The 23,987-nt window shown below is 39.9% G+C and overlaps 1 protein-coding gene across 1 annotated transcript in view; it reads right to left on the bottom strand.

Moving 5' to 3' along the window:
• The window catches only part of GPC6 (glypican 6), a 1,112,749-nt gene that overhangs the window by 83,156 nt on the left and 1,005,606 nt on the right, over positions 1 to 23,987 (bottom strand). The window contains exons 5-6 of the mRNA XM_030312699.1: positions 23,813 to 23,943; positions 6,030 to 6,173 (exon numbers count right to left, since the gene is read on the bottom strand). Of these exons, the coding sequence (XP_030168559.1) occupies positions 6,030 to 6,173; positions 23,813 to 23,943 (275 nt within the window). The remainder of the gene's footprint in view (positions 1 to 6,029; positions 6,174 to 23,812; positions 23,944 to 23,987) is intronic.

Genomic DNA, 23,987 nt, shown 5'->3' with positions numbered 1-23,987 from the left:
TACTGAGGTTTTACTTTTTCCTGCCCAGGCCAAGCAAAGACTGAGGTAGGGATGTGTGTGTGTGTGTGTGTGTGTGTGTGTGTGTGTGTCTGGGTGGAAGGTGGGAAATATCAGTTTCACCTAAAGACAGTGGCTGAAGCGCTAGATAATAAAGTAGTTTCTTAAATACGGCCTGACATCCTTTTGAAATGCAAAATAGTGGATTTAGCCGGATGCAGAATCCTTTGAGGTGACAATGAAATGCCATGGCAATTTAAAATGAACAACAGACAGTTTCCCCGAATCCTTGCAACCAAGGCATCCTAAATCACACCAAAATGGCCCCGAAGAGGTGTAGAAGAGCATTTTTATGACCAGCATTTGACTCTGAAACTGGTATTAACCATCAGGCAGAATGATACCAGGAAGCGAGTCGCTTTGTCCATTTTGTTTCAGAATAACAAAATAAAGTGCATACATATCGTGATATTTTGTAAGTTCTTAAATCTATATGTAATAATGTCAATAAATCATATTTAGCACCAATAGCAAACAGGTGAATTTCAAAAGTAGCACTGTATTTTTGAAAGAATCATATACAATAATGGATATCTGATTTTTTTTTTTTTTTTTTTTGGCTCAGTTACAGGAGATTATGGGATGCCAGCAGGGAAGTCCTGCAGACTGGGTGGGGGTGGAGGATGATAGTATGATTTACCTTCCTTCCAATATGTTCGAGGAAGTCATTCCCTTTGGGGGAAAGCCGCAAGGCCCCTGCTAACCATCAGATAAGGAGATCAGATGGGTTGGAAAACCTGGAGCGATCAGGAGAATGTGCTGGGAAAGGCAGGCACATACCATCTGAGCTGCAGCTACCCTAATTTTATCAAATGAGCCAAACTAATAAAACCCTGACCTCTCCTACCCATGATGTTTTCTCCCCTCACTCTCCATTTAGCATCAGGAGGCCTTAAGCCATCTGTCTTCGCTGTTCCTTCTTTAAGGTCTCCTCTTCCAGAGTGGTCCTGTTCCAGATTTACCTCCTAACTTTCTTTTTCTCATTCCAACTGCCCTGGGCTCAGTTTGTGATGACAAATGGGAATACTACTCAGGGGACAATTTCCTTTTAAAGAAATGAATTTTAACAGAGCAATTCAGGCCTGAACTGAAGGCCAGGCAGGCAGGGAGCACCACGATGTCATAGGCGTGCTGCATGGATAAACATGTGCCCATCAGGGGACAGTCCTTTTCACTCCTGGGTCCACAATGCTACACAGGGTTCAGCACTTTATTAAAAGGTATTATCAGTATGGGATGCTAGTATGAAAACCAGATTAGAGAACTTAACTGATTATTATGGTTAATATAGAAAGTCAGGTAAGATAACCTGGGTGTGCTGTCCTCAGCCCCAACAAAAACCACTTTGTAGTAAAAAATATCCAGCATTCCGATGCTCTAAGAGACATCAGTAACTTCAAGAAGGAAGGAAAAAAAAAGAGTAAACAACCTACACCACAAACTATTTCTTAACCCCCTAAGTTCTCTGTGTTCGCCGATGGAAAAATTAGCTCCTTATGCATGAGAGCTGATGTTGGTTTGTTGTTATTATCAGCGAGGTAATTATTCGCTCAGCACAAGAAGAAAAAAGCCAATATATTCTATCAGGGAAGAACTAGTTTTTCAGGCAGACTACACATAGTCTGAACATTGGGATAGAATTTAAATCAGCCACCAAACGAGTTAGTCGAACACAAAGCTAAGATTGAAAACCTTGCCATTGGGAGAGAATCCCAAAATGGTTATTCACCATAAATACCAGGCAGAGAGGAAAGCGGCTAAACCCGCGGGTCATACGCAGTGTTCAACACACTCCAGACAACTTGGAAAGGGGAAGAGGAGGAGGAATTTCTCAAGAGCTCTCTGGAATGACCATACAAAGACAAATGAGGATGAGTGTAAGAAAAAAGAAGACCAAAGCTTACACTATGTTGCATTGTCCTCCACACAATCCTCTGGGAAGCAAGAGGAAAACAAATTTAAAGGAAAAAGAAAGAGAGATTATTCTATACATAATAGCACAGCATAGGTACAACGTTTCACTTTGTAGGCTGGTATTCCACCACCCCGCCCCCCCCCCCAAACTCCCACAGAATGACCAGAAGAATATCTGAGAGGCCTGTACACACAGTGTGATGTTGAATACTTACTGGAGTTTCATTTTTCTAAACCATCGCCAACTTGATGAATTAACTTCCACGTCTGTTTTTTTTTCCTTTTAAATCTACTTTTATAAAATATATTCCTCTAAGACACACGATTTAAAGTATATTTTGCTCTGATGAATTAGCTGGAGTGCATGACAGACACTCCCTGCCCTGCGTGTCCAGGAGCTACAGAGCACGTTGTGCTCGATTTTCTGCACTGTACAATTAATTGTCTTTCACAGACGATACTCTGAAGTATCTCTGTATTCTCAGATCTACAAAATTGACCGCTTTTGGTTGATGCATTTTTATAATCTGTACCCCCAGTGACATTCCAGTGGAAGTTTCTTTAAAAACATTCATAGTTTCACGTCAAATTATGTCAGAGAATTCGTGAAGTGTAAATTTAAGAAAAAAAAGGAAGAAAACCAATCTTTTGCAAATAACCACCTCTGGCCTACTTAATTGAAAATCAGTAACAGGAGGTCGGATAGAGAGACACTAGGGTGGGGATTGGTAACAGGAAACACATGTGACCATGCGACCAATCTCTTAACCAAATTAGCTGATGGCATTTGTATCTTCATCAAATCCTGGCTGTTGGCAGGAAGGACTGTGATTGTCTTTCATGAGTCAGTTTTCCATCAGCAGCTGAATTTATACGAATGCATTCATTCCTTATTGGATAATAAAAATAACTTGAGGGTAGTATGTCTGAAAGTCATTGACTACCTAGACTGACTTTTATGCCCATATAACTTTAGAGGAACAAAGGGAAATGTGTCCTAGTGATATAAAAGAGTTTACAAGTTCCTTACAAATCTAATGGAGGTTAAATGATGGAACTGATGGATTTTTGAGAGAGAGTTTTATTTTAATTATTTTATATAAATTCTAGCAACAGCTTGCCCAGGTTGGGGTTAGGAGCTTTATTTCTAAAATAAACCCCATAATTGCCAGTTCACATAAAAAAATTGCTTTATCATAACTGATATAAGAACATTTACCAAAAGATCCCAAAGTTAATTAACAGAGGTACTCATTTTAAGTGCTAGTAAGAAGCAAATCTCCAAGAGCTTTACAGTTATTTTCACTCTGGCAAAAGCAGTGGGGTGACTGGAATATTCTTTTGATGCTGTCCTTGAAGCATTTTCTTTGCTGAAACACTTAGAGAAATTAAGGGAAGTCTTTTCCAATTATCCTTCTTTTCTGGGACACATGCTTCTTATAAATATTCAGAAAACATCTTTTCAGGAGAAAATTAAACCAGGAGTAGATGACATGAGACTTGTTTATAAACAGTCAAAATAGGCTATAATATATGGCAGACCCATCAAGAGAGTTCACCAGTGCTTGTATCTTGGAGAAGATTTTGTCTGACTGTTGACATATAAGTTGTCACACAACCAGTCCATCTAAGGTAACCGGTTTACCTATCCACTATTCAGAAATACACTGAACCCTCAAAGGGAAGAAAGCCTTGGGGGCGCCAAGGGCTGCAAAGGAAAGTTCTGATGTTAGCTTTGGGCCTCCTTTGTATTTCTCAAGAATAACCCTGTATAGTTCCTTTTGATGTGGAAACAGCCCCTTGCCCTCAGGGACTGGGATGTAGCTCCAGGTTGGCTAATGGCTGGCTGTGAATTACAAATTGTTAATTCTTAGAATTTGGGAATTTAACTCAACAAAACATTTATAAACCTGCCATTCTCCCTTACAGAGCCTAAAGTCACACCTATGAGGAGCTAAGCATGTGCTGTCAGAGAACATTTTAGAATAAAACCGATTTATTGATTTGAATTCCTATGCACTAAATTTGGTCCTTATGCAGTCTGTCTGGTCCTTGGTTTTTACTCATGTTCATACGATTAACCATTATGCGTTCTTTTCAGAAAAAAATTGATTAAAATACATTTTTGGGGGGTGCATGAAATAGCTTGCTATTTGTCAATACTCTTTAAGACCTTTACATTTGGGGCATTTTGATGATCATCAATGAATTTCCTTTATAAAGGGTTCAAATTCCAGTTTTATTTTCTATCAGATGTGAAACATCATGTGAACGTCGCAAGGCACGGACGCTTTATTTAGGCTGTACTACATTGCACACATACTGCTGTCTCGAGAAAAATGTTTTTCTTGCTCTACTTCCCCTGTTTGAGTGTGTGTTTGTTTTGTGTGTGTTTATTTCTCCTGGAGAGGAGAGAAAACTGTGCTTCTGTTTCAACGGGAAAAACATTACTTAGTACTCATAGATATCATTGTATGGATCAAATTCCATGCAAATTTAACTAAGTGCATAATGTTCCCAAATTGTTTTTAAATTTTACCTTATTGTGCTAAGAACACTTAACGTGAGAGGTACCCTCTTAATAGATTTTTAAGTGCATAACACAGAATTGTTATCTGTGGGTGCGATGTTGTGCAGTAGATCGCTAGAACTTATTCATCTTGCCCTGTGCCCCAGTTCTTAAATGAGAGTTTATGAAAATTCCAAAAAGCTTGAATTACTCCAATAACTAAGTTAGAGCCAACTAAAATGGAAAAAAAAAAAAAAAGAAAGAGAATTCAAATCCGTACTCACCATTTGTGCTTTGGTTAAAAGGATCCTAACATACAGAAGTTTGTAACGTGAAAACTCGAAAATGGAATCTAACGGTAACCATCATGTCTTTAAAACAATTGGCTAGTTGTTCAGGGGAATCTAACTGGTTGTTTAAAAGAAGAAAGGTGAGTAATTTTAAGAGGGGTTTTATTTGCTAACAAACAGTAATAAATTTATAACGTAATTCAGTGGCTACTCACTTCACTTGCCCCTTCACTTTGGCGCTTTGTGACTAGGGCTTTATGTTGTAAGTATATATGATTTTTATAGACAGAGATGCTGAGATGCATTTACTTGGAGGCCAAACTCAACCAATTTAATCTTAGGAGTTCTACACTGTAGAAGGATATTAACTAAAATGATAAAGTAATTTCTAACAGTGACTAATAAAAGTATTTTCATAACCAGAAATCCCTTGAGATCTGAGTTTATATGACATAATCAGATGTGGTTCAAGTATTTTATGACCTTAGGGTTTTTATCTGTTAGTTTTACATCAAGATAATTGGCAAAATAACATTAACAACACTAAAAATTACAGGTATATAAATTGTTCATGGTGCTATAAATTACATTGAAAATAATTGGGTGGATTTCTTAGAAATTATGAGCTTTTAATTTTTTACAACAAAACTTGATTTTTAAAACACATTAAAAATTGTGTTTACTATGCTCATGGTTGTATTCTCCAAGTAAATTGCTTTGCTGGTAGATATCTTTCGGTCCTCTGACACACATTTAAGTGGATCAAAGAGTGACTGTTTCTAAGGATTCCAACTTTTTAAAGACACACAATAAAGAGAAAATGGTAGTAACATTGACTCGGGGTCTCTTGGCAAGGTCTTTCAAACAGAAAACTTTATACACAAGAATGCATAGTAAAATCACACTGTTTCATAACTGAATAAATAACAGAAGCAGAGGAATAAGAAATGCGCTATTGTAATTATATCTCTGGAAGATATAGTAACTTAGTCTTCAGATTAATATTGCAGAAGAAATATGAAGTTGAAAATTTGGCCACTGCATGAGTGGATTAATAGTGATAAGATGCCTTAAATAATCTAATTCATGACCTAAAGGGAAGATCTCATTATTTTTCAATATTCTAATTAAGACCAGGAGCAGATACAAGAATGAGATGATTTTTACAACCAACTTTTTCAGAGTCCCATCACGTCTTCTGAAGAATAACCCTGGTAACAGGAAGTGCCCACCATGGACATCAATCCCAGAGAACTCACCAGCCGGTCCAAGCTTGTGCCTGCAGCAGTCGTTGGCCTCTCCTCGGGATTGTAAGGTCTGAACCTTGTATTAAAATTTTCAGGAGCTGAGCGAGCAGATCTGAGGGCTGGAGCAGGTTTGGGTTGGCCACATCCCTGAAAGACCTGGAAGAACCATTGGAAAGGTCAAGGAAGTTACACAATGAGATTCTTTCTAAGATCTTGGTGTAGAAGCATGCAATGTATCTCTAAACTTAAACAACTACAACCACTAATACAACAGAAAGAATTGACTAGACAGATATGGGGTGGCCTGACTCTTATTTTCAATATATACAGTCAATCCTCATTATTTACCGATTTTCTATTTGTGAATTTGCCTACTTGCAAAATTACTGTGTAAGTCCAAAATCAATAGTCATGTGCTTCTGCAGACATGGGCAGAGTGGCCCTATATGCATGTACCCAGATGAGGCCGAAGAAGGTGACACTCTGCCTTCTCGGCTGAGCTCTCATGCTGAAAACAAGTGTCGTTTCTGTGGCCTATTTAGTGCCACGTTTTTCACATTTTTGTGCTTTTACTTGGCAACTTCCCTGTTTAAATGCCCCCCAAGCTTAGGGTTTAGTGTTCCTGAGCACAAGGGGCTGTGACGTGCCAAATGGAGAAAGTATGTGTGTTAGATAAACTTTGTTCAGGCAGGAGTTATGGTATAAATAAATATAAACTTAAATAAGGTTATGTATTGGTTGGTTGACCAAAAGGTGACTAAAAGCCTGCAGGTGCCTAGCCCTGTGTCTCCATCAGTTCAGTATTTGCTAATTCAATATTTGTAGCAACTTTCTGAAACATAAATACCACAAATAACAAACACTGACCGTATTAAAAAAAAAAGGAATTATAATCGTTATGTCACAGGATGGTTTCAGGATTGAATGAATTGCGTCCGAGACATTTTCACGTACTTGCATTTGGCATTCAGTAAATATCCGTTTGGGATTCCTGTTATGGTGACAAGTGTATTTCCTGTAGAGCATATAAGGCCAAATAACGTTGAGTGACTCCCCTCTGAATAATGAAAACCTCTACTGGAAGAGTTCTTTGAAAACTCTCTCTGGAGCAATGGTGTGGAAATAGGACAAGCCCATGTGGTGAAATCCCTGTAATGATAGTTCTCTCTAATTTTGTTGTTGACAGCTGTTCATGTCACAATTAGGTTTGCTGTGGGAAATCAAACATTTCATTGTAATGATCTTAGGGACCGAGCAGCCGGCTCTTTCCCACAGTGATTTCACTCACAGTGGGGTGAGGACGCTTCTTTTTGGCTGTTTTTAGAAGCTTGGTACTATCTGCTGGTTATCAGATGATCCCTTCACTAGAATTACAGAAACTATAGCAACATTTTCAGGAAGTTCTGATGAAGTTTACCTTCACTTTTCTTCCATTTTTACACAGGAGGTGATTCTACTTCTAGATACTTATTTGGGCCAGCTTTCTGGGACTATCTCTACGTCAGCTAATTCTTAACCTGCCTGGGTATGTTTAGAACGTATTCCTTTCGGTTTTGTTACTTGATTCTGCGTTAACTCTAAAATAAGCATTTTTCATCAAGCATACTATGGGATTCTACTGAAGTACGCAGCTCTCCAGTGCCACTCCCAATGACAAATCCCATCTCCAGACACAATTCATTCAGTTCCACCACTACAGCTAATTCCTCTTCTGTTGTATTCAAAAGTTCTCCTTCGGCTCAGCATTTTTTGCAGAGTGGACGCACTTTGTCTTGCCATTCTTTGAGACTGGTCTTAACACACTATTGATTATTCTTCTCTCACACAATTTCTGAAGTTGATGGTGCAAACTCATGTGGTAAAGATAGTGGGCCCTTTTCTCCCTAGTGCCTCAATCACTTCCCAGTGGCAAGGTCATTGCTGATGGAGGGTATTAACATTTCCAAAGCTCCAGGGTTTTGTTGAGTGTGCTATTCTGGATCCCTTTGAATATGACAGCTGACTTTTAGAAAGTGTAAAGCCTAGGGCAAAACGACGCTAATGGCCTTGCTGGAATTTCTTGAAGCAGGGCACTGAAAGAGTTAACAGACCTTCTTAATTTGCCCTTTGGGAAAAATCTGGCTCACTGGTTTAAATTAAATCAAAGGAGCAAGAAATGCCCTGACAGAATATTAGGGCCCCAGGGGAGATATTTCATCATAACAGAAAACCTTACCACTTGTTTGATTTTTTTTTTTGAGAGTGTTAATTATAATCACAGAACATGAGTAAGTCAACATAGCCCAGTAGCTTTTTGCTATTTATATTTTTAAGGTGGCTTCAGTGCAGAAATTGCTGAGACTATGACCCAAACTGAAGAAAATACTGACTTGTAATTATGACAGAAGCCACATCTCACCCCGTCATCAGCTGGAGACCTACAGAAAAATCCATTGCAATATGTCACGATATGAATCTTGAAGGACCTTCAACACAGATTCTATTTTACCCTTAGGAAAAAAGGAAATGCCAGAAAGAGACCCTTCCACGTAGAGGGGCCATGCCCAGGGGTCAAGGGTTGGTTTTCGGAATTTCAAGAAACCGGAAAGGAACAGTTGCAAAGGAGACCAGAGCACCCATTCACCCTGTCACTGCTCGGGAGTGATTAAAATCCCCTGCCTGATTCTCAATGCAGCGACTATATCTTAAACAACATATATCCGTCATGTTACTGAGATGAACGATCAGGTGAAAATCAGTGATTCTGTTTCTGATCCATGCAACCTGTTAGTGAGACAACATGTTTCTCAAACATGGGGTTCATGGGATGGTTGACAAAAGGAGGTCTTGTGCAGGACATTTGTACCGTCTCAGACAATTTTCTGAGCTTGCGATAGCAGCGGTCTAGTTAGACAAAGTTGTGTGGCTCACGAGGCCCAAGGCTACGTCATTATAAAGGACCAATAAGCCTTTTACCTGGTGGTCTGAGTACCCCAGTAGATGACATTTGGAATAAGGGAAGAAAGAGGAGAATAATGTGAGTCAGTTAAGTGAGAGGCTAAATGAGGTTAGGTTACATGAGAATTCGATTCAGAGGAGTGGTCAGGGCAGAGGTGTAGATTTGGATCATCAGCCTAAGGCGAAATTTAAAGCCTTGTTGCACTCACCAAGGGCAAGCATGTAGCCAGGTGGCAGGTAGGGCTGAGGACAGCCCTGTGCCATGCCAACATTCAGGGTCCTCCCTGAACTTGAGTCTCCTACTCTGTCAGACGGGAATAATACTATTATTCACCATACAGATAGGCCGCGATGATAAAATGCAATACATAAGGCAGGAAACTAGAAGACGGTGTTTGGAAAAGTTAGTGCTTGACAATTAATTAGCTAATTATGTTATTCTACAATCGGTTTCTTTCTAGAAGTTTTGTTTTTTGAGGCAGTAGATTTGAGGGGAAAAAAATGTCTGGGCTGATGTTTCTTAAATGTTTTCCACAAAACATCACTTCCAAGGGTTGTTAACAGTTGTTACATATGCAGTAAATTCCATGCGTCAAAGTTAAATTAGGTACTTAGGTACATAGTAGAACTTTGTCATGTGAATGCGTGTTCTGACTCATCAAAAGAGAGGAGGTCACTTGCAGTGTTTCCCAAATTATTTGGCCTCTGGCTCCTCAGAGGGTGCAGGAGATTCTCACAAGATGGGTGTTCCAGGGAACACACCCCAGGATACGCTGTGAAGGGTGTTCTAACCAACCCAGAGAAGTAATTCAGACGTAACCCTTAGATTAGATGCATCTATTTAGAGGTGTTTGTGAATCCATTCCACCTCCACTACGTTTTTTTCTTTTTTCTTTTTCCTTTTAGATAAAACAAGTTTTTAAAGTTGAATTTTATTTGCATACAATATTATATTCCTTTCAGGTATATAACATAGTGAATCGATATTTTCATACATTACAAAATGATCACCTCAATAGTTCTAGTTACCATGTGTCACTATAGAAAATTATTACAATATTATTGACTATATTCCCTGTGCTGTCTTTTACAACCCTGTGACTTATTTATTTTATAACTGGTAGTCTGCACATCTCAAGCCTCTTCCCCTATTACACTCTCCTCCCTTCTAGCAACTGTATTTCTTCTTTCTATCAGCCTCTGTTTTGTCTTCTTTGGTTTTTTAGATTGCACGTATAAGTGAAATAATATGGTTGCATTTGTCTTTCTCTGTCTGACTTATTTCACTTAGCATAATCCCTCTGGGGCCATCCGTGTTGTGGCAAATGCAAGATCTCATTCTTTTTAATGGCTGAGTAATATTCCATTACTCAACTTCTTTATCCATTCATCTCTTGAGGAACAGTTGGGTTGCTTCCATATCTCAGCTATTGTGCTGTGATGAACATAGGGGTATGTATATTTTTTCAAATTGGTGTCTTTATTTTCTTTGTATAAATGTCCAGAAGTGAAATTCTTGGACTGCATGGTAGTTCTACTTTTAATTTTTTAAGAAACTTCTGTATTGTCTATAGAGGCTTCACCAATTTACATTCCCGCCAACAATGCCTGCACCCCTTGCTGCCTTTTTTTCTTTTCACAGTTTATTTATTTATTTTGAGAGAAAGAGAGAACATGGGGGAGGTGCAGAGAAGGAGGGAAGAGAATCCCAAGCAGGCTCTGAGCTAAGAGCGCAGAGTTTGATCTCACAATCCGTGAGATTGTGACCTGAGCCAAAATCAAGAGTTAGATGCTTAACTGACTGAGCCACCCAGGTGCCTCCCCCCCACTACCTTTAATTCAAGGGAAGAAATACTGTTTTAAGTCACTAACGGTTTTTTCTTTACAACAGAAGAGAAGTTTCTAGAGAGCACAGTTGTAGGTAAGCCACATTTGTGGAACAAATCATAAGCTTTAATCCTTGAAGAAACAGAATCAGTATCATCTGCCTGTCTTCCTCCAAGGGATGCTGTAATAGATAATTAGATACAGTCCATGCGGGATATGTTCCAAGACCTCTAGTGAATGCCTGAAACCATAAATAGAATCAAATCTTATATATACATTTTTTCCCTATATGTATGTACTTATGATAAAGTTTAATTTATAAATTAGGCACAGTAAGAGATAAACAACAATAAGAGACGATAAAATTGAACAATTGTAACAAAAGACCATCATAAAAGTTATGTGAACATGGAACCCCCCCTTAAAATATCTTACTGTTACTGTATCACTCTTCTTCCTGTGATGAGGTGAGAGGATAAAATGCCTACAAGAGATGAAGTGGGATGAGTGACGCAGACGTTGTGACATGGTGTTAGACTGGTGGTGGCCTTCTGACAGAGGAAGGTAGGTCAGAAGGAAGGTCATCTGCTTTGGGATCGCGTTTGAGTGAAGGTAACTGAAAAACTGAAACCATGGAAAGCAAAACCATGGATAAGGGGGGACCGCTGTAATTTGGAAAAGTAGCTGGCAGTCCCAGTGTAGACAGGTACCACAAATGTACAACAGAATTTTCCTTCATGCTTAGCGGGCTTGCAAAACCTGTGGGTTTGGGGAACATATCTGCCTTATGAATTCTCTCTCTTAAGAAGATTACTAAAATAATGTCTCAGAAGTATGCTGGCATTCTGAGATTAAAGACGCTGACGTTAAAGCTACAAAGTTCTGAAAGAAGAGACATTTTATTGTTTCCGAGAGGTGAGAAAGAGAGGAAGGTGTGGTGATAACAGGTTTGAGTGCCGTGTCTTAGGTTTTAAAATATAAGCTGTTTTCCCTTAAGGACATCTCAGCGTCTTAACATATTTCCCTTAAAATAAAACAACATGGTATGCACTTTTCCAGAAGCATCCGTAGCTTTATACCTATATCTCTTTGTCTTCTGCAGGTTGATTATACATCCACAAAAGTCATTACTGGTGACCTGATAAGCAGCGGCTGCCGATCAATCCTGTCTCGGCTCCTATGTTTTTAAAAAAATTCTATCTTCTCAGTTTCTGCTCAGTGGGTTCTTATTGTGGTGGGATGTTGCTATTCCCATATATCATTCCGAAAATTTGCAAACAGAACTCTAATCTTTCATATTAATATGGGTGGCAGTTAATGCTACCTAGATTTATTTGGACTTGGTGTTTTGAGAGTAAGTAATGTTTTATTTACTTACGAGATTCTAATTTAAATTACAGTGTTGATGAGTGAACTGTTTGTTAGATGACCACTTGGGGAATTCAAATCCATCTCAGTCGTTCCCAAGGAAACAGAAGCTATCATATCTGCATGGGCTTTACATATGTTTTGTCCAAGTATGTCTCATTGTTTTCATGAGAGACAGCTGTGGCCTAAGAGAAAGGCCATGAACGAGAGTCTAGACTTTCTCCTTAAACCTGTATGACCTTGGAGTAACATATTCTCCCCCATTCTCATGGCTGCTGGGAAGACAGAATGATATGATGCTTTGAAAAGACACTAAAAATATGAGGCATAGAAAGGTATATTATTGAAGTAATATTTTAGCAATTAAATAGCACAATAATGGATAACAAATCAAATCTATGGATTATGCAGAGTGATGCATGGGTAATCTTTCATGAAGAATTGGATCTTAAATATTTTGTTCATTGCTGAATCCCAGAATCTGCAAGAGTTCCTAGCACACAGTATGTTTTTTGTTTTTTTTTTTTGTTTTTTTTTTTTTAGTTTATTTATTTTGAGAAAGAGAGAGCATGAGCAGGGGAAGGGCAGAGAGACAGGGAAAGAGAGAATCCCAAACAGGCCTCAGACTGTCAGAGAAGAGCCCATTGTGGGGCTTGAATCCATGAACTGTGAGATCATGACCTAAGCTGAAACCAAGAGTCAGATGCTTAAATGAATGAGCCACCCAGGAGCCCCACAGTACATGCTTTTCTTAAAAAAACAAAAACAAAAACAAAACCCAAACAACAACAACAAAAAACCCTGGGAATGAAAGCTTATGGATAAATAAAATTTTTAGTTGTAATTTCACCCTTTTGCAAACATTTATGGAAGGCAATTAGCAGACAGATTTCTGTAAGACAAGACTGGAAAGGAAAAGAGAGCTTTCACTTACTGAATGTCCATGATGGGCCAGACCCTGTGCTATGTATTTTATATACTTTATCACAAAGAATCATTATCTCTCCAGAATCAGCCTAACATTTCTTTCTTTGGACTTCAGGAAAAACAATGAATCATGGGTCTGTGTAAAAAACTCATTTGATATTTCTCTTATTCCATTTACCGTGCCAACTTAAAGCAAAACCAAATCAACAACTTTGTTTAAACTGATAAATAAAACCAAAAAAAACCCTGTTCCTTGATCGCTTGATAACAGCTACCCACTGTGCTTGGAAAGCCAATTAGAGAGCTTAAGACCCTGTGTATATAATAGTCAGGCTTGGCTCTCTGATTAATGGTTGGGTGAGCTAAGAGACACAGGTTCTAGAGGAAACTGGGCTCACGTCTCAAGCAATGGCTGTGGCTTGTAGCAAAGTGGAAGGCAAATCAGGCTGTTTGCAAAGCATCCCTTTCTGAGCATCGCCACTTGCCTGTGGCTGCAGTTGAAGGGTCTCCCTGTCCTTGACTGTCTAGGGTCAGCACAGAGCTGGGGTCCTTTTTCAAAGAAGTATAATCTGGAGATAGAAATGGGTGTGCAGGAGTTGTCCACCTATCATTAGTAAATAGATGTGAATAAGTTGAAATGTTTTTTTAAACCCCAGTTTATTAAGAGTCATAGCCAGAAAAGCCATATCATCACCATGACACAAGACTAAACTGACACCCTAGAGCCTCATTGCACAATGTTTTTTGCATTCTGCTAATATCCCACGAAGACTTTTCCTGAATATAAACCGAAAACTTTTAATAATGACTTCTTTCTTTTGATATATAAAATTACTGTGCTCATTACACAAACATTTCAAATATCAAGGCTTTTTCTTTTTCTTTTGTTTTATTAGTTTGCCAGCTCTCTTTATGGATTGATTTTTTAAGAAAACATGTTTTCATCCTAATGTCTCAGAACAATCTGCTCTTTTCTTGTGTTCTTTCACCCACCCCTCCTTCTCTCTCTTCCTTCCCCTCTCTCTTCCTCTCTTTTTCTTTGCTCCCTGACTCATGCTTTTTTCCCCCTAAAGACTGATTACAATGATCCCTTGGCCAAGTTGTCTGGCAAACTCCACATGGGTCCCTGGGCAGGCTCAGGACTCCGTGAAGAGAATTTCGGGTTATATTGAATCAAGTCAACTCATCAGTTTCAGCTTTGGCTGCTTTTCACTGGCTTCAATTTTCAAAAGCCAGCTACCATGTCAGTTTTAAGGTTTTAAAAATTTACTCCCAATGCTTATGCAGCTTGGTTCCAGAATATCTGTCAGATGTTTTGCATACGTCTTAAAATTGTTTCTTCAATAAAAGCAAATTCGTTCCATTTGCTTGAGAAGATGATTTTTTTCCCTTGAAGCGTTTGCCTTCCTTAAAGAGCAGAACACCTTAACATTTTCTCCCAAATGGTTAGTAGGGAAGAATTACAAGGAACCGAACAAAGCGTATTTTGAGAGTGGAGACGAAGAGAACTTAACCTTCTTGGCCTGGCTAAATGATTATTTTATATGCCCTTTGTTTATGAGTTTTAAGATCATTTTGCTGAATTTACATACATGTGTAGATTTCATCAGCCTGGCTCTGTATCATCCATTCAACCCATCACACAAACAATATTCATTGAGTGTCACTATGGCCAGACATAGATGCCACCTGGACATGCCCCTGCTCTCATGAAGGTTCCGACAAGAAACTGGACAATTACATCATGATAAATGCAATGGGGGCACCCACAAGGGGCAACTAACCAGAATGGAGGGTCAGAGAAGGATTTCTAGAATAGCAGTGCTATGTTCGAACTGGCTCTTATGGGCTCACAGAGACCACTTGTTAAATTTTCAGGAATTCTGCAAGCCAGTCATTAAACAGTGATTATTAAAAGCTAAACTGCAGAAACTTAAAGAAATTTGTATACGTTATATTGAAAACAAAGGTAATATATACTCAAAACTCATTACTTCCTAATTACTTACTATTACTTATGCCTTTGAGGTTATTTATGCCAATTGTATCACTAAAGGGGGGAAATGTTACCTTGTGGTGAGCTACTCTGTGTTCAGTGACATCACGTTGGTAGCATGAAATCACCATGGTGGGAATATTTACACAACAGAAATTGGCAAACACTACATGCTTAGTAACTAACTGCATAGTTAATAACTTCATTTACATGGTTAACTGCATGGTTACTGCATTGAGAGCTGGTTGTACAAGCATTTGCCAGTATATCACTGAATCTTACCCAGGAAGTAAAGAAATAGTTGGAATGTGCCAGAAATACTGGAAGATGGTGCATATTTGGTGTTCGGGGTGGAGAGGACAGGATGTTCCAGGATGACAGGACAGCTTGTGCAAAAGCATGGAGGTGACAGAGGATGGTTCTTCTGAACAACAAAGCCAGGGCCATCTTGTATGTGTGGCACATACAGAGGTTCTCTTACTTCCTATGTTAAAACGTCTAGTAGGACTCAGACTCGATTGGTCTTATCCACTACCACCTCCACAGCATCTAGTATGGTGCTTGGAAGATAATCAATGCTCAATAAACATTTGCTTCAATAATTCCAGGTGGAGACAGTGGGGAGTGGTGGCCTGGGGAGACAGGCTAAGGACAACATTGTGCTGGGCTACGTCTGGCCTTGAGTCTAATGGCACCTGAGAGCCATGGAAAGCTGGTGAGCAGGGGAGTAATGTGAACACATCTGCATTTTTAGCAATCCATCCGGTGACTCTGGAGAATAGATGAGAGCGTGGCCAAACCAAAGGCAGGGAATAAATTAGGAGGCTATAATCCACATGGGAGATGATAAAATGAAGGGAGCCACGGTGGATGGATTCAAAAGAGATTTAGAATGACTGATCAGTGGGGTCCATCATAGACCGACTGTGATGGCGAGGGAGAAGAGGAAGTTGAGGAGTCAGCTGGGTTTCTGTCTAGGACGAGGTGCGGCAGAGGGCACCATCTCTGGGGAGGGAGGCTTTCTGGGAGGACGCGAGTACAGTTTTGGATAGCGCTATTGTGGGTGGCAGGTGGGGATGTGTGGCTGACCCTTGGATAAACAGGCATGATCTGGAGAGCAGTCTGGGCTGGGAGAGATTCGGGGGGAAATTACTCCCGTCCCTGTAGCAAAGTCAGAACACTGTGTCTGAGGAGGTCTCACTTTTCTGCAGAAGAGCTCTTTTTCTCACCCACCCCCATGCGCCCCAAGTTTTAAAGACATTTCGTCTAGCTAACAGGTCACGTGTATTGATAAAGAAATGATTGATTCTCACTTTGTAAGGCATCTAGGCTGGTGTTTTAAGATCTATTCTGGAATAATGAGGTGAAATGAAAGAGACTTGCAAAACATGTTAGAAGAAATACTTATAGGAAGCCATATAATTCAAACATTGCTGGCAGAACAAGTTACTGTAAACACACAGCGGTAGCTCCTTCCTATGCATACATGTAGGATGGCTGGGGCACTGACTCTCTGAAGCCAGCAGGATGTTGGAAGAAGGAGGATGCTGTTGGAAGAAGACTTTCTTTCAGGAGAGTGAGAGGGTATCTTCCTCTGTTTCTAAGAACGCACTGAATGTTAAAAAACCGAATTGAGTTTCAGTTACCTATTCTTGAGTAAGCTTCATTAAAGGTAATCTTCTCATCTTTTGCCCTGAAGTTAAAGTGAAGGAAAATCTTAAGATAAATCTCCAAAGGTTAGAGATAATCAGGAGTTTCCCTTTATCATCAAAAGGAGGGAGTTTTTTTTTTTTTTTAAATCCCTGTACATGGAAGGAAAGTTAAAACTAGTTTGCTTGGGATGCGTTTCTTTTAATGCATTGTAGGCATTTTTCTCGAACCTTCATTTTACTTTATAAGAAAGGTGTCTTTTTTTCCCCCCTTCCTTTCTTTTCTTTGTATGTAGCATCTGAAAAATCTGGCTTTCTTATCCAGTGATGTCACAAACAGGAATAGAACAGATTCTAGTTTTCTGTGTAGAAATAGAGAAATCAAAGAATAAAAGATGTTTCAAGGAGGTCACTGTTTCTTGGTGAAATATTATAAGTAAGAGCTGACGGGCAGAATATAAACTTTGAAATTTTGAAAAACCAGAGAAACTCTTCTGAATATTCTGAATCGAGACATCATTGAGGACTCCCTCTTTTCTTTTAAAAACAAAACTGAACAGGGTGCCTGGGTGGCTCAGTCGGTTAAGCTTCTGACTTTGGCTCAGGTCATGATCTCGCGGTTTGTGAGTTCGAGCCCTCCACCAGGCTCTGTGCTGACAGCTCAGAGCCTGGAGCCTGCTATGGATCCTGCATCTCCTTCTGTCTTCTGCCCCTCTCCTGCTTGTGCGTTCTCTCTCTGTCTCTCTCTCTCTCTCAAAAATAAACATTTAAAAAAAACCCGAAGAAGAAATAGAAATAGAACTTTATAATAAATAGTATAGCCATTTGCTTTTTTCCTCAGAAATCAGGCAGAAGGAACTGAGCCACTTGTCAATGCAGCAGGCCAATTATTCCCTTAATGTAAGAACAATGTGATATTAGGCAAAGGCCAGTGACATTCTTCTAAAACCTTTTGCTGTATCGGCACTGGTGCGACCACCAGGTAGGGAGTAAGCTGCTGACAGCCTCTCTCCACCCCACTCTTCTCCCCGAGCCCCTTCCTCCTGAAGGCTTTGTTCATTAGACATTTCTTCAGTGCCATGTCATGCCACGGGCCATGCCAAAATATGTGTCCCTTTCAAGGAGATTCACTGCCATTGGAAATAACACCGAGCACAGGTGACTTTCAGAGTAGGTGTATATATCACATCCTGCTCTTCGAATCTGAGATGTTAAAGAGAAGCTCACAGGCCATCATGGAGGAGGCAAACCACAGAGCCAATCAATGCTCTTTAGGATTTACACATCATAGATGTTTTCAATAACAGCAATGAAAACATTGAACTTGTACAAGTGGTTTCAATTTGATAAATCCCACGCTAAGCATTTTACATGGATGACATCATTTTACTCTCAAAAAAGTCTATGAGTAGGTACTACTAGCATCCTCATTTTTTAATTAAAAATTGTTTTGATGTTTACTTTTTAGAGAGAGAGAGACAGAGACAGAGAGACAGAGTGCGAGCAGGGTAGGGGCAGGGAGAGAGGGAGACACAGGGTGTGAAGCAGGCTCCAGGCTCTGAGCTGTCAGCACAGAGCCTGACGTGGGGCTTGAACTCACCAAACCGTGAGATCATGACCTGAACCGAAGTTGGACACTTAACTGACGGAGTCATCCAGGTACCCCTTCACATTTATGCTATTTTAAAGAATACTAGACTGACTTCAAATACATTTTAAGGTGTTTTCTATTCTTTATTGTTGAAGTCTCTGTGGCATTATACTTTCACATTCCAAATTCAGCTCAGCAAAATACAATGTGGTTTCCATGCATACAATGTTGTGATAGGATGACTCTCTAAAGAATGTAATAACAAATAAGATGTAACTCCTGTCTTCAAATAATTTTTAATCTTGGAAGGAGAAGGTAAGTACGCAAATAACCACAACACGAGAAATATCATGTTTACTGCCTTAAGAAGTGCACACAGAATCTAGAAGCTCAAAGTAAATATAAACACCACTGGAATAAAAATATACTTATTTGAGCTAAATTCTAAACAGAGTCTTCATATCTGAAAGAAGATAGTTTCCACATGTGATATCATTGGTGTCTGAATGTTTTGAAAAACAAAAGATCCCAAGAAAAATATCTGGATGCTCAGAAAGGAAACTCTAACCGGTAGGGAAGAGATAAAGAGATAATGTTCACAACACTGTAAACTGTGCAGAACTGGAAAAGCACATTTCAAAGAACCGTTCATTTCACAGATGAGGAAACTAAGACCCACTACCTAGAGGCAGATGTTATTATATTCTCTTTTCTGTCCTCTTAGGTTTTTTTTAAATCTTCATTTGTGCCGGAGATTCAGAAAGAGTTGTCGTGAGAAAATTAAGTACCCGAAGGCCACCCTGCTCTTCCGTAATGGGTTCTACCCTCGTCTGTAATAAGTATTAATTGAATGGATGGTTTCAATTGGAATTTAATGGCTCCCTTCTTAATTTAGATTATATCTGACAAACCAATCTTTTCCTGGATTAGGTTTGAAATTATTCCTGATGCAGTTAAATTATATCGAGTGAGATCAGTTCCACCTTCCCTGATAGGATTAGAAGGAGACTATCAACACATGGACTCAGCAAGGTTTGTTCTCCCTTCCCTTGGGGAATTTCCACAAACCTGCAAAGTTCTTTGATTTGTGTAGGTAACAGAAGCGGTAGAATAATAAGGGTGCTTTCCTGTCTGTGATGAAGATGGTTAAATTGGTGAATGTGAGAAGCTTGGTTGGTTGGGGCTTGAAGAACTAACAGCATGTGTTTCTCATCAGAAGGTTCCCTGTGGTACGTGTTGGGCAATAGCCCTCTCGTGCGAAGGCTGTTTCCTCCAGGGCTGAATTATGTCTAGACCAGGTGGGAAGACACTTACTGAGGAAATAGTGGCATACTGGGAAAGTCTTCTTTCTTTGGATCAGACCATTTGCAGTAGTGATCCCAGCTCGCCACTTGGTAGTGGCATGACTTTAGGCAGGCTACTTAATTTCTGTAAATTTAACGCTCTTTACCTATAAAATCAGGAAATAGATGTTCTACAAGATTGCAGCAAGGATGTGAAATAAATACGTAAAGCATCTAGAAAGAGACTGACATGAGGGCAGAGGATCTATTTTGTCCTCTACCACATTCTTCAGGCTTGGTACATGATAGGGTATTTGGTGAATGAATATAATAGGTGTTCAACTAATGGTGGCAATGATGATTATCATTGTTACTAGGTGATTATTCGCCCAAAAAGAACCAAACAAATTTTAACACGCGTTTGTCTCCAGTCTTTAAAATTGTGTATATACAGGGGCACCTGGGTGGCTCAGTCAGTTACGCATCTGACTCTTGATTTTGGCTCAGGTTGTGATCTCATGTTTCATGAGTTTGAGCCCCACGTTGGGCTCTGTGCTGACATCGTGAAACCTGTTTGGGATTCTGTCTCCCTCTCTCTCTCTGCCCCTCCCCTGCTCACTCTCTACCTCTTTTTCTCTCTCTCTCAAAAAACAAAACAAAACACTTAAATGTGTATATACACATATATACACATATAATGATATATGTAATATATTATATAACATATGATATTATACAAAGAATATACAAACCAAGAGTTTGAAATAAGTGCCATAATGCTATTCCCAAATTATTATAACTGGATCATACAACTTCATATAGCCAATGTATTTTTTTTTAAGTTTATTTATTTATTTATTTAGGTGATCTCCACACCCAATGTAGGGCTCAATCTCATGACCCTGAGATCAGAGTTGCATGCCCTTCTGATTGAGCCAGCCAGGCGCCCCTAGCCAATGTATTTTTTTGAAAGGAATGTCAGTATCCCTTACAGATAACAGTTTAGCTGTGGGCTAAATAGGAGAGGAAAAGGATCTGATAATATCTGTAAAAACAGATCTAAGATAAGATTGGAGCACAAGCACACACGGTGAGAACAGATCTTTTCATTGGTCGGTAAATCCCACTGCATGAGCTGTTCCTTCCTACAGATAGGAGGAGAACCATTAGAGAGGGAAATTTCCTATCTGAAACTGCTGCGTGTTCCTCTCCGCCTTCAGATAGCAAAAGGGAGACAAGAGTAGTCTTTTATACTTTGTACTATCACAACCCGAGAAAAGGCTGGAAGCCATGAGTGATGAGGTTAGACAAGAGAACCCTTTCATGAGAATTCAGCATGGTGGGAAGCGCAAGGTACGTTTTGAAGGGAATCGGACAGAAAGACGGACAACTTGAGTCCTTCTGGCTTTGCCACCCTGTTTCCTCGGCTTCTCATGAAGGTATTACTGAAAGTCTCTGAACTTTCTCTTAATATTTGGTCTATGCAGCACAGATTTGCTGAACTCCGCCCTTATGTGAGACTGGCTTTGGAGGCACCCTCCTCGTTGTAACGCAGTGATCTGGCAAAGTGGCTTCTGCCACCAGACCACCCTCTATGCACCCCTCATGCACCATGAGGGGTTTGTAAGTTACTTAACCTTTCTATGCCTTGGTTTCCTTATCTGGAAAATAGGGGGGGAGTTCTATCTCATCACAAGCATTGTTATAAATACTGCATAACATAAACCATATAAAGCCCAGTGCAGTCCCTTGCAGTAAGCATTCAACACATATGATCTAGCAGTTATAAATACTGTTGCTTTTCCGAAAGAGGCTCTGGAATGATTTCTATCAGCCACTGGTGTAATAAGGTCAATGATTTTCTAAGGAGAAGTTGCCAATCATATCCTGGAGTAAAAAGTCATTTTAATTTGTGAGCTTTACAACTCTCTGGATGTCTGTCCACCCCCCACCCCTACCCTCAATTAGGAGATAGCTTCTGGCTTCACTCAAAGCCTTATCAGAAGGCAAGGAAGTCTCGTTATGCAAATACTGTGGTGAAAGTGTGGAAATCTAGAACTTCCATTCCTTGTCACTGTCTATCAAGGGTGACTGAGGGGCCTCTGAAATAGGAAAAAGACAACCCTCCAGTTCTTAGCTAAGAATGTAGATTTCAGACTTTAGTTCATTCATAATTTCATGGATATGGTTTATATGGAAAATGAAACTACCTATTTCCAAATTCCATTCCCTTGATGCAATAAAGCCTCTTTAGGAACATATCCGCCTCTTCAGCAAATCCTATTGGTGTTTCCTGCTAAATGTGTCCAAGTTCCAACCACCTGTTACCTCTCCCCTGTGTGTGAGGCTGGCTTTGGTCCTTCCTCAAACCCTCTTCCAGATGGTAGCCTGACTCCTATCCTTTTTTCCTGCAGAACCTCTCCTCTCTCCCCTTCCTTAACTCCCTCCCCTTTGCCCTGTGTCAAGACTACCGGATACACCTTTTCTAGCCCCTTTGACATTTTTTGTACTGTTATTTTATGACCTGCTATGCTGTATCCTCTAAGGTGAGTGTCCTCTTACATGCCCTATATTATTTCTACTCTTGATTTTGACATTTCTTACCAAGAAATATGTCTTTTTAAAAGCACATCCCTTATTAACAGCCCTACTATTATAATGTAGTTGGACAAATTCAACAAAAATGTCTCATCCACATTCTGGGAAGAAAGAGAGTCCATCTGACCTCTTCGAGAATTTTTAATAGAGTAACTTGAACACGAATGCACACGCTCCAGTGCAAATCCTTCTAAGAAGTGTGATGGTCTCAAACTGCAGACACGTCTGTCAGTGTACAACTCACACCATCTCCTGCAAGGCTGTTTTGAATATTAGCAACCTCAGTTTCTGGTACTTAAGCACTGCTGAGCTAGTGACCTCTCAAAACAACACGAGTCCCCGTCCGGGCAGTAGATTTGAGAGGAATAAATGATTGCGATTTGTTTCCCCAGGAAAGAAAGAAAATAGCTTTTTGCGGAACCCCCGAACGTGCCATTTCCCCAACAGGCGGTGGTGATTTGGAGCATCTTCCTTGACACAGGCTCCCCCAAAGCTCATTAAAAGCCAGATCTAGGCCTATACAACTTTTGGCTTGTTCCTCTCTCAAGGACAGAGAGAAAGGGACCCAGGCCAGATGTTTTCTTACCCCGCTTCCTACCAGCTCACCCTGAAAAGCCCAAATCTGGCTTGATTCACACTCATCCAAGGAGACCTAGTCTGATTCCATGGCTGGCTTTCTGCCCTGCAATTTCTCCCCATCACACACCCCTTCCTCCTTGATTATATTTGAAATCTCACAAAGGATTTTACAAATCGAAGAAAGCTAAGCATGCATCTCTTTGGCTGACCTATTTTTCCGTGAACGACTTTCAATTAAAATGCAATCACTCAGTCACCAACCAGGTTCAAAGGACTGATATAGATTTGGTTGGTGTTTAATGACAGGGAGACCAGTAAAGAGCACATAGGGGCTTTGTGCAGTCGCCATTGTGGGTGAAAAGGGGTGATGAAGGGACAGGCTGGAGACCCTTTGCAAACTTCTTCATTTGGCTTAATGCAGGTCCTGCTTATCTTCAACTGAGCAGAGACAAATAAAAATTGGGCACCTGGCATTTGGGGTCTCTGCAGCTGCAAACCCAGAAGCTCTGTCTCATATGATTTATGAAAATGAGCTTTTCTTCTTTTAACGTGTGCTTGACTTCATACAAAGGAGCACTTTCCCCTAAAGGGTCATTAATGAAGGTTACACCATAGTCTTAAAACAGGAAGTCAGATGAAATGTTTAATTATTTACGACGGAACATATAGAACATTTGCTGGGTTTGCACAGCTGAAGATATAATTAGAAGTTCCTAGAGAGAGAACAGGCTGACGGTGTGCAGAGATTTCAAACATATTAAAAAGAAAATTCCCCCCAAATTGCTCACAAATGTGAGGGATTAGTCAATATACCTGGGACTCTCTGAAACTTCATGATTGAGTAGCTGAGAATAAAAGATTGCTTCCCCTCTCAATGCCATTTTGGTAGACATTTTGAATGCAATAGCAAATTTGTAGCTCACCAGGACAAGCTCTCTGACGATGTATTAGAATTCATAATCCCAGTCGACACATCTAGTTACTTCGTTTTTAGATTCCTGCACTTTCCTTATTAGTACAAACATGACTAATGCAAATACCTTTGCAGACACCTGCATGCTGTTTTCTTGCATGTTCATAATGGCTTCAGAGATCTTGACATCTATTGGGTCCATGACAGACTCAATGTTGAATGGTCCTTCCAGTCGCTCTGCCACCAAGAGCATTGCATCTGTTAAAACACAGGAACATGATTTATAGGAGAACACAGAGCTC

Source organism: Lynx canadensis, chromosome A1 (assembly GCF_007474595.2).
Source record: "Lynx canadensis isolate LIC74 chromosome A1, mLynCan4.pri.v2, whole genome shotgun sequence".
Classification (NCBI taxonomy): Eukaryota; Metazoa; Chordata; class Mammalia; order Carnivora; family Felidae; genus Lynx; species Lynx canadensis.
This window is presented reverse-complemented; position numbering and strand designations above follow the sequence as displayed.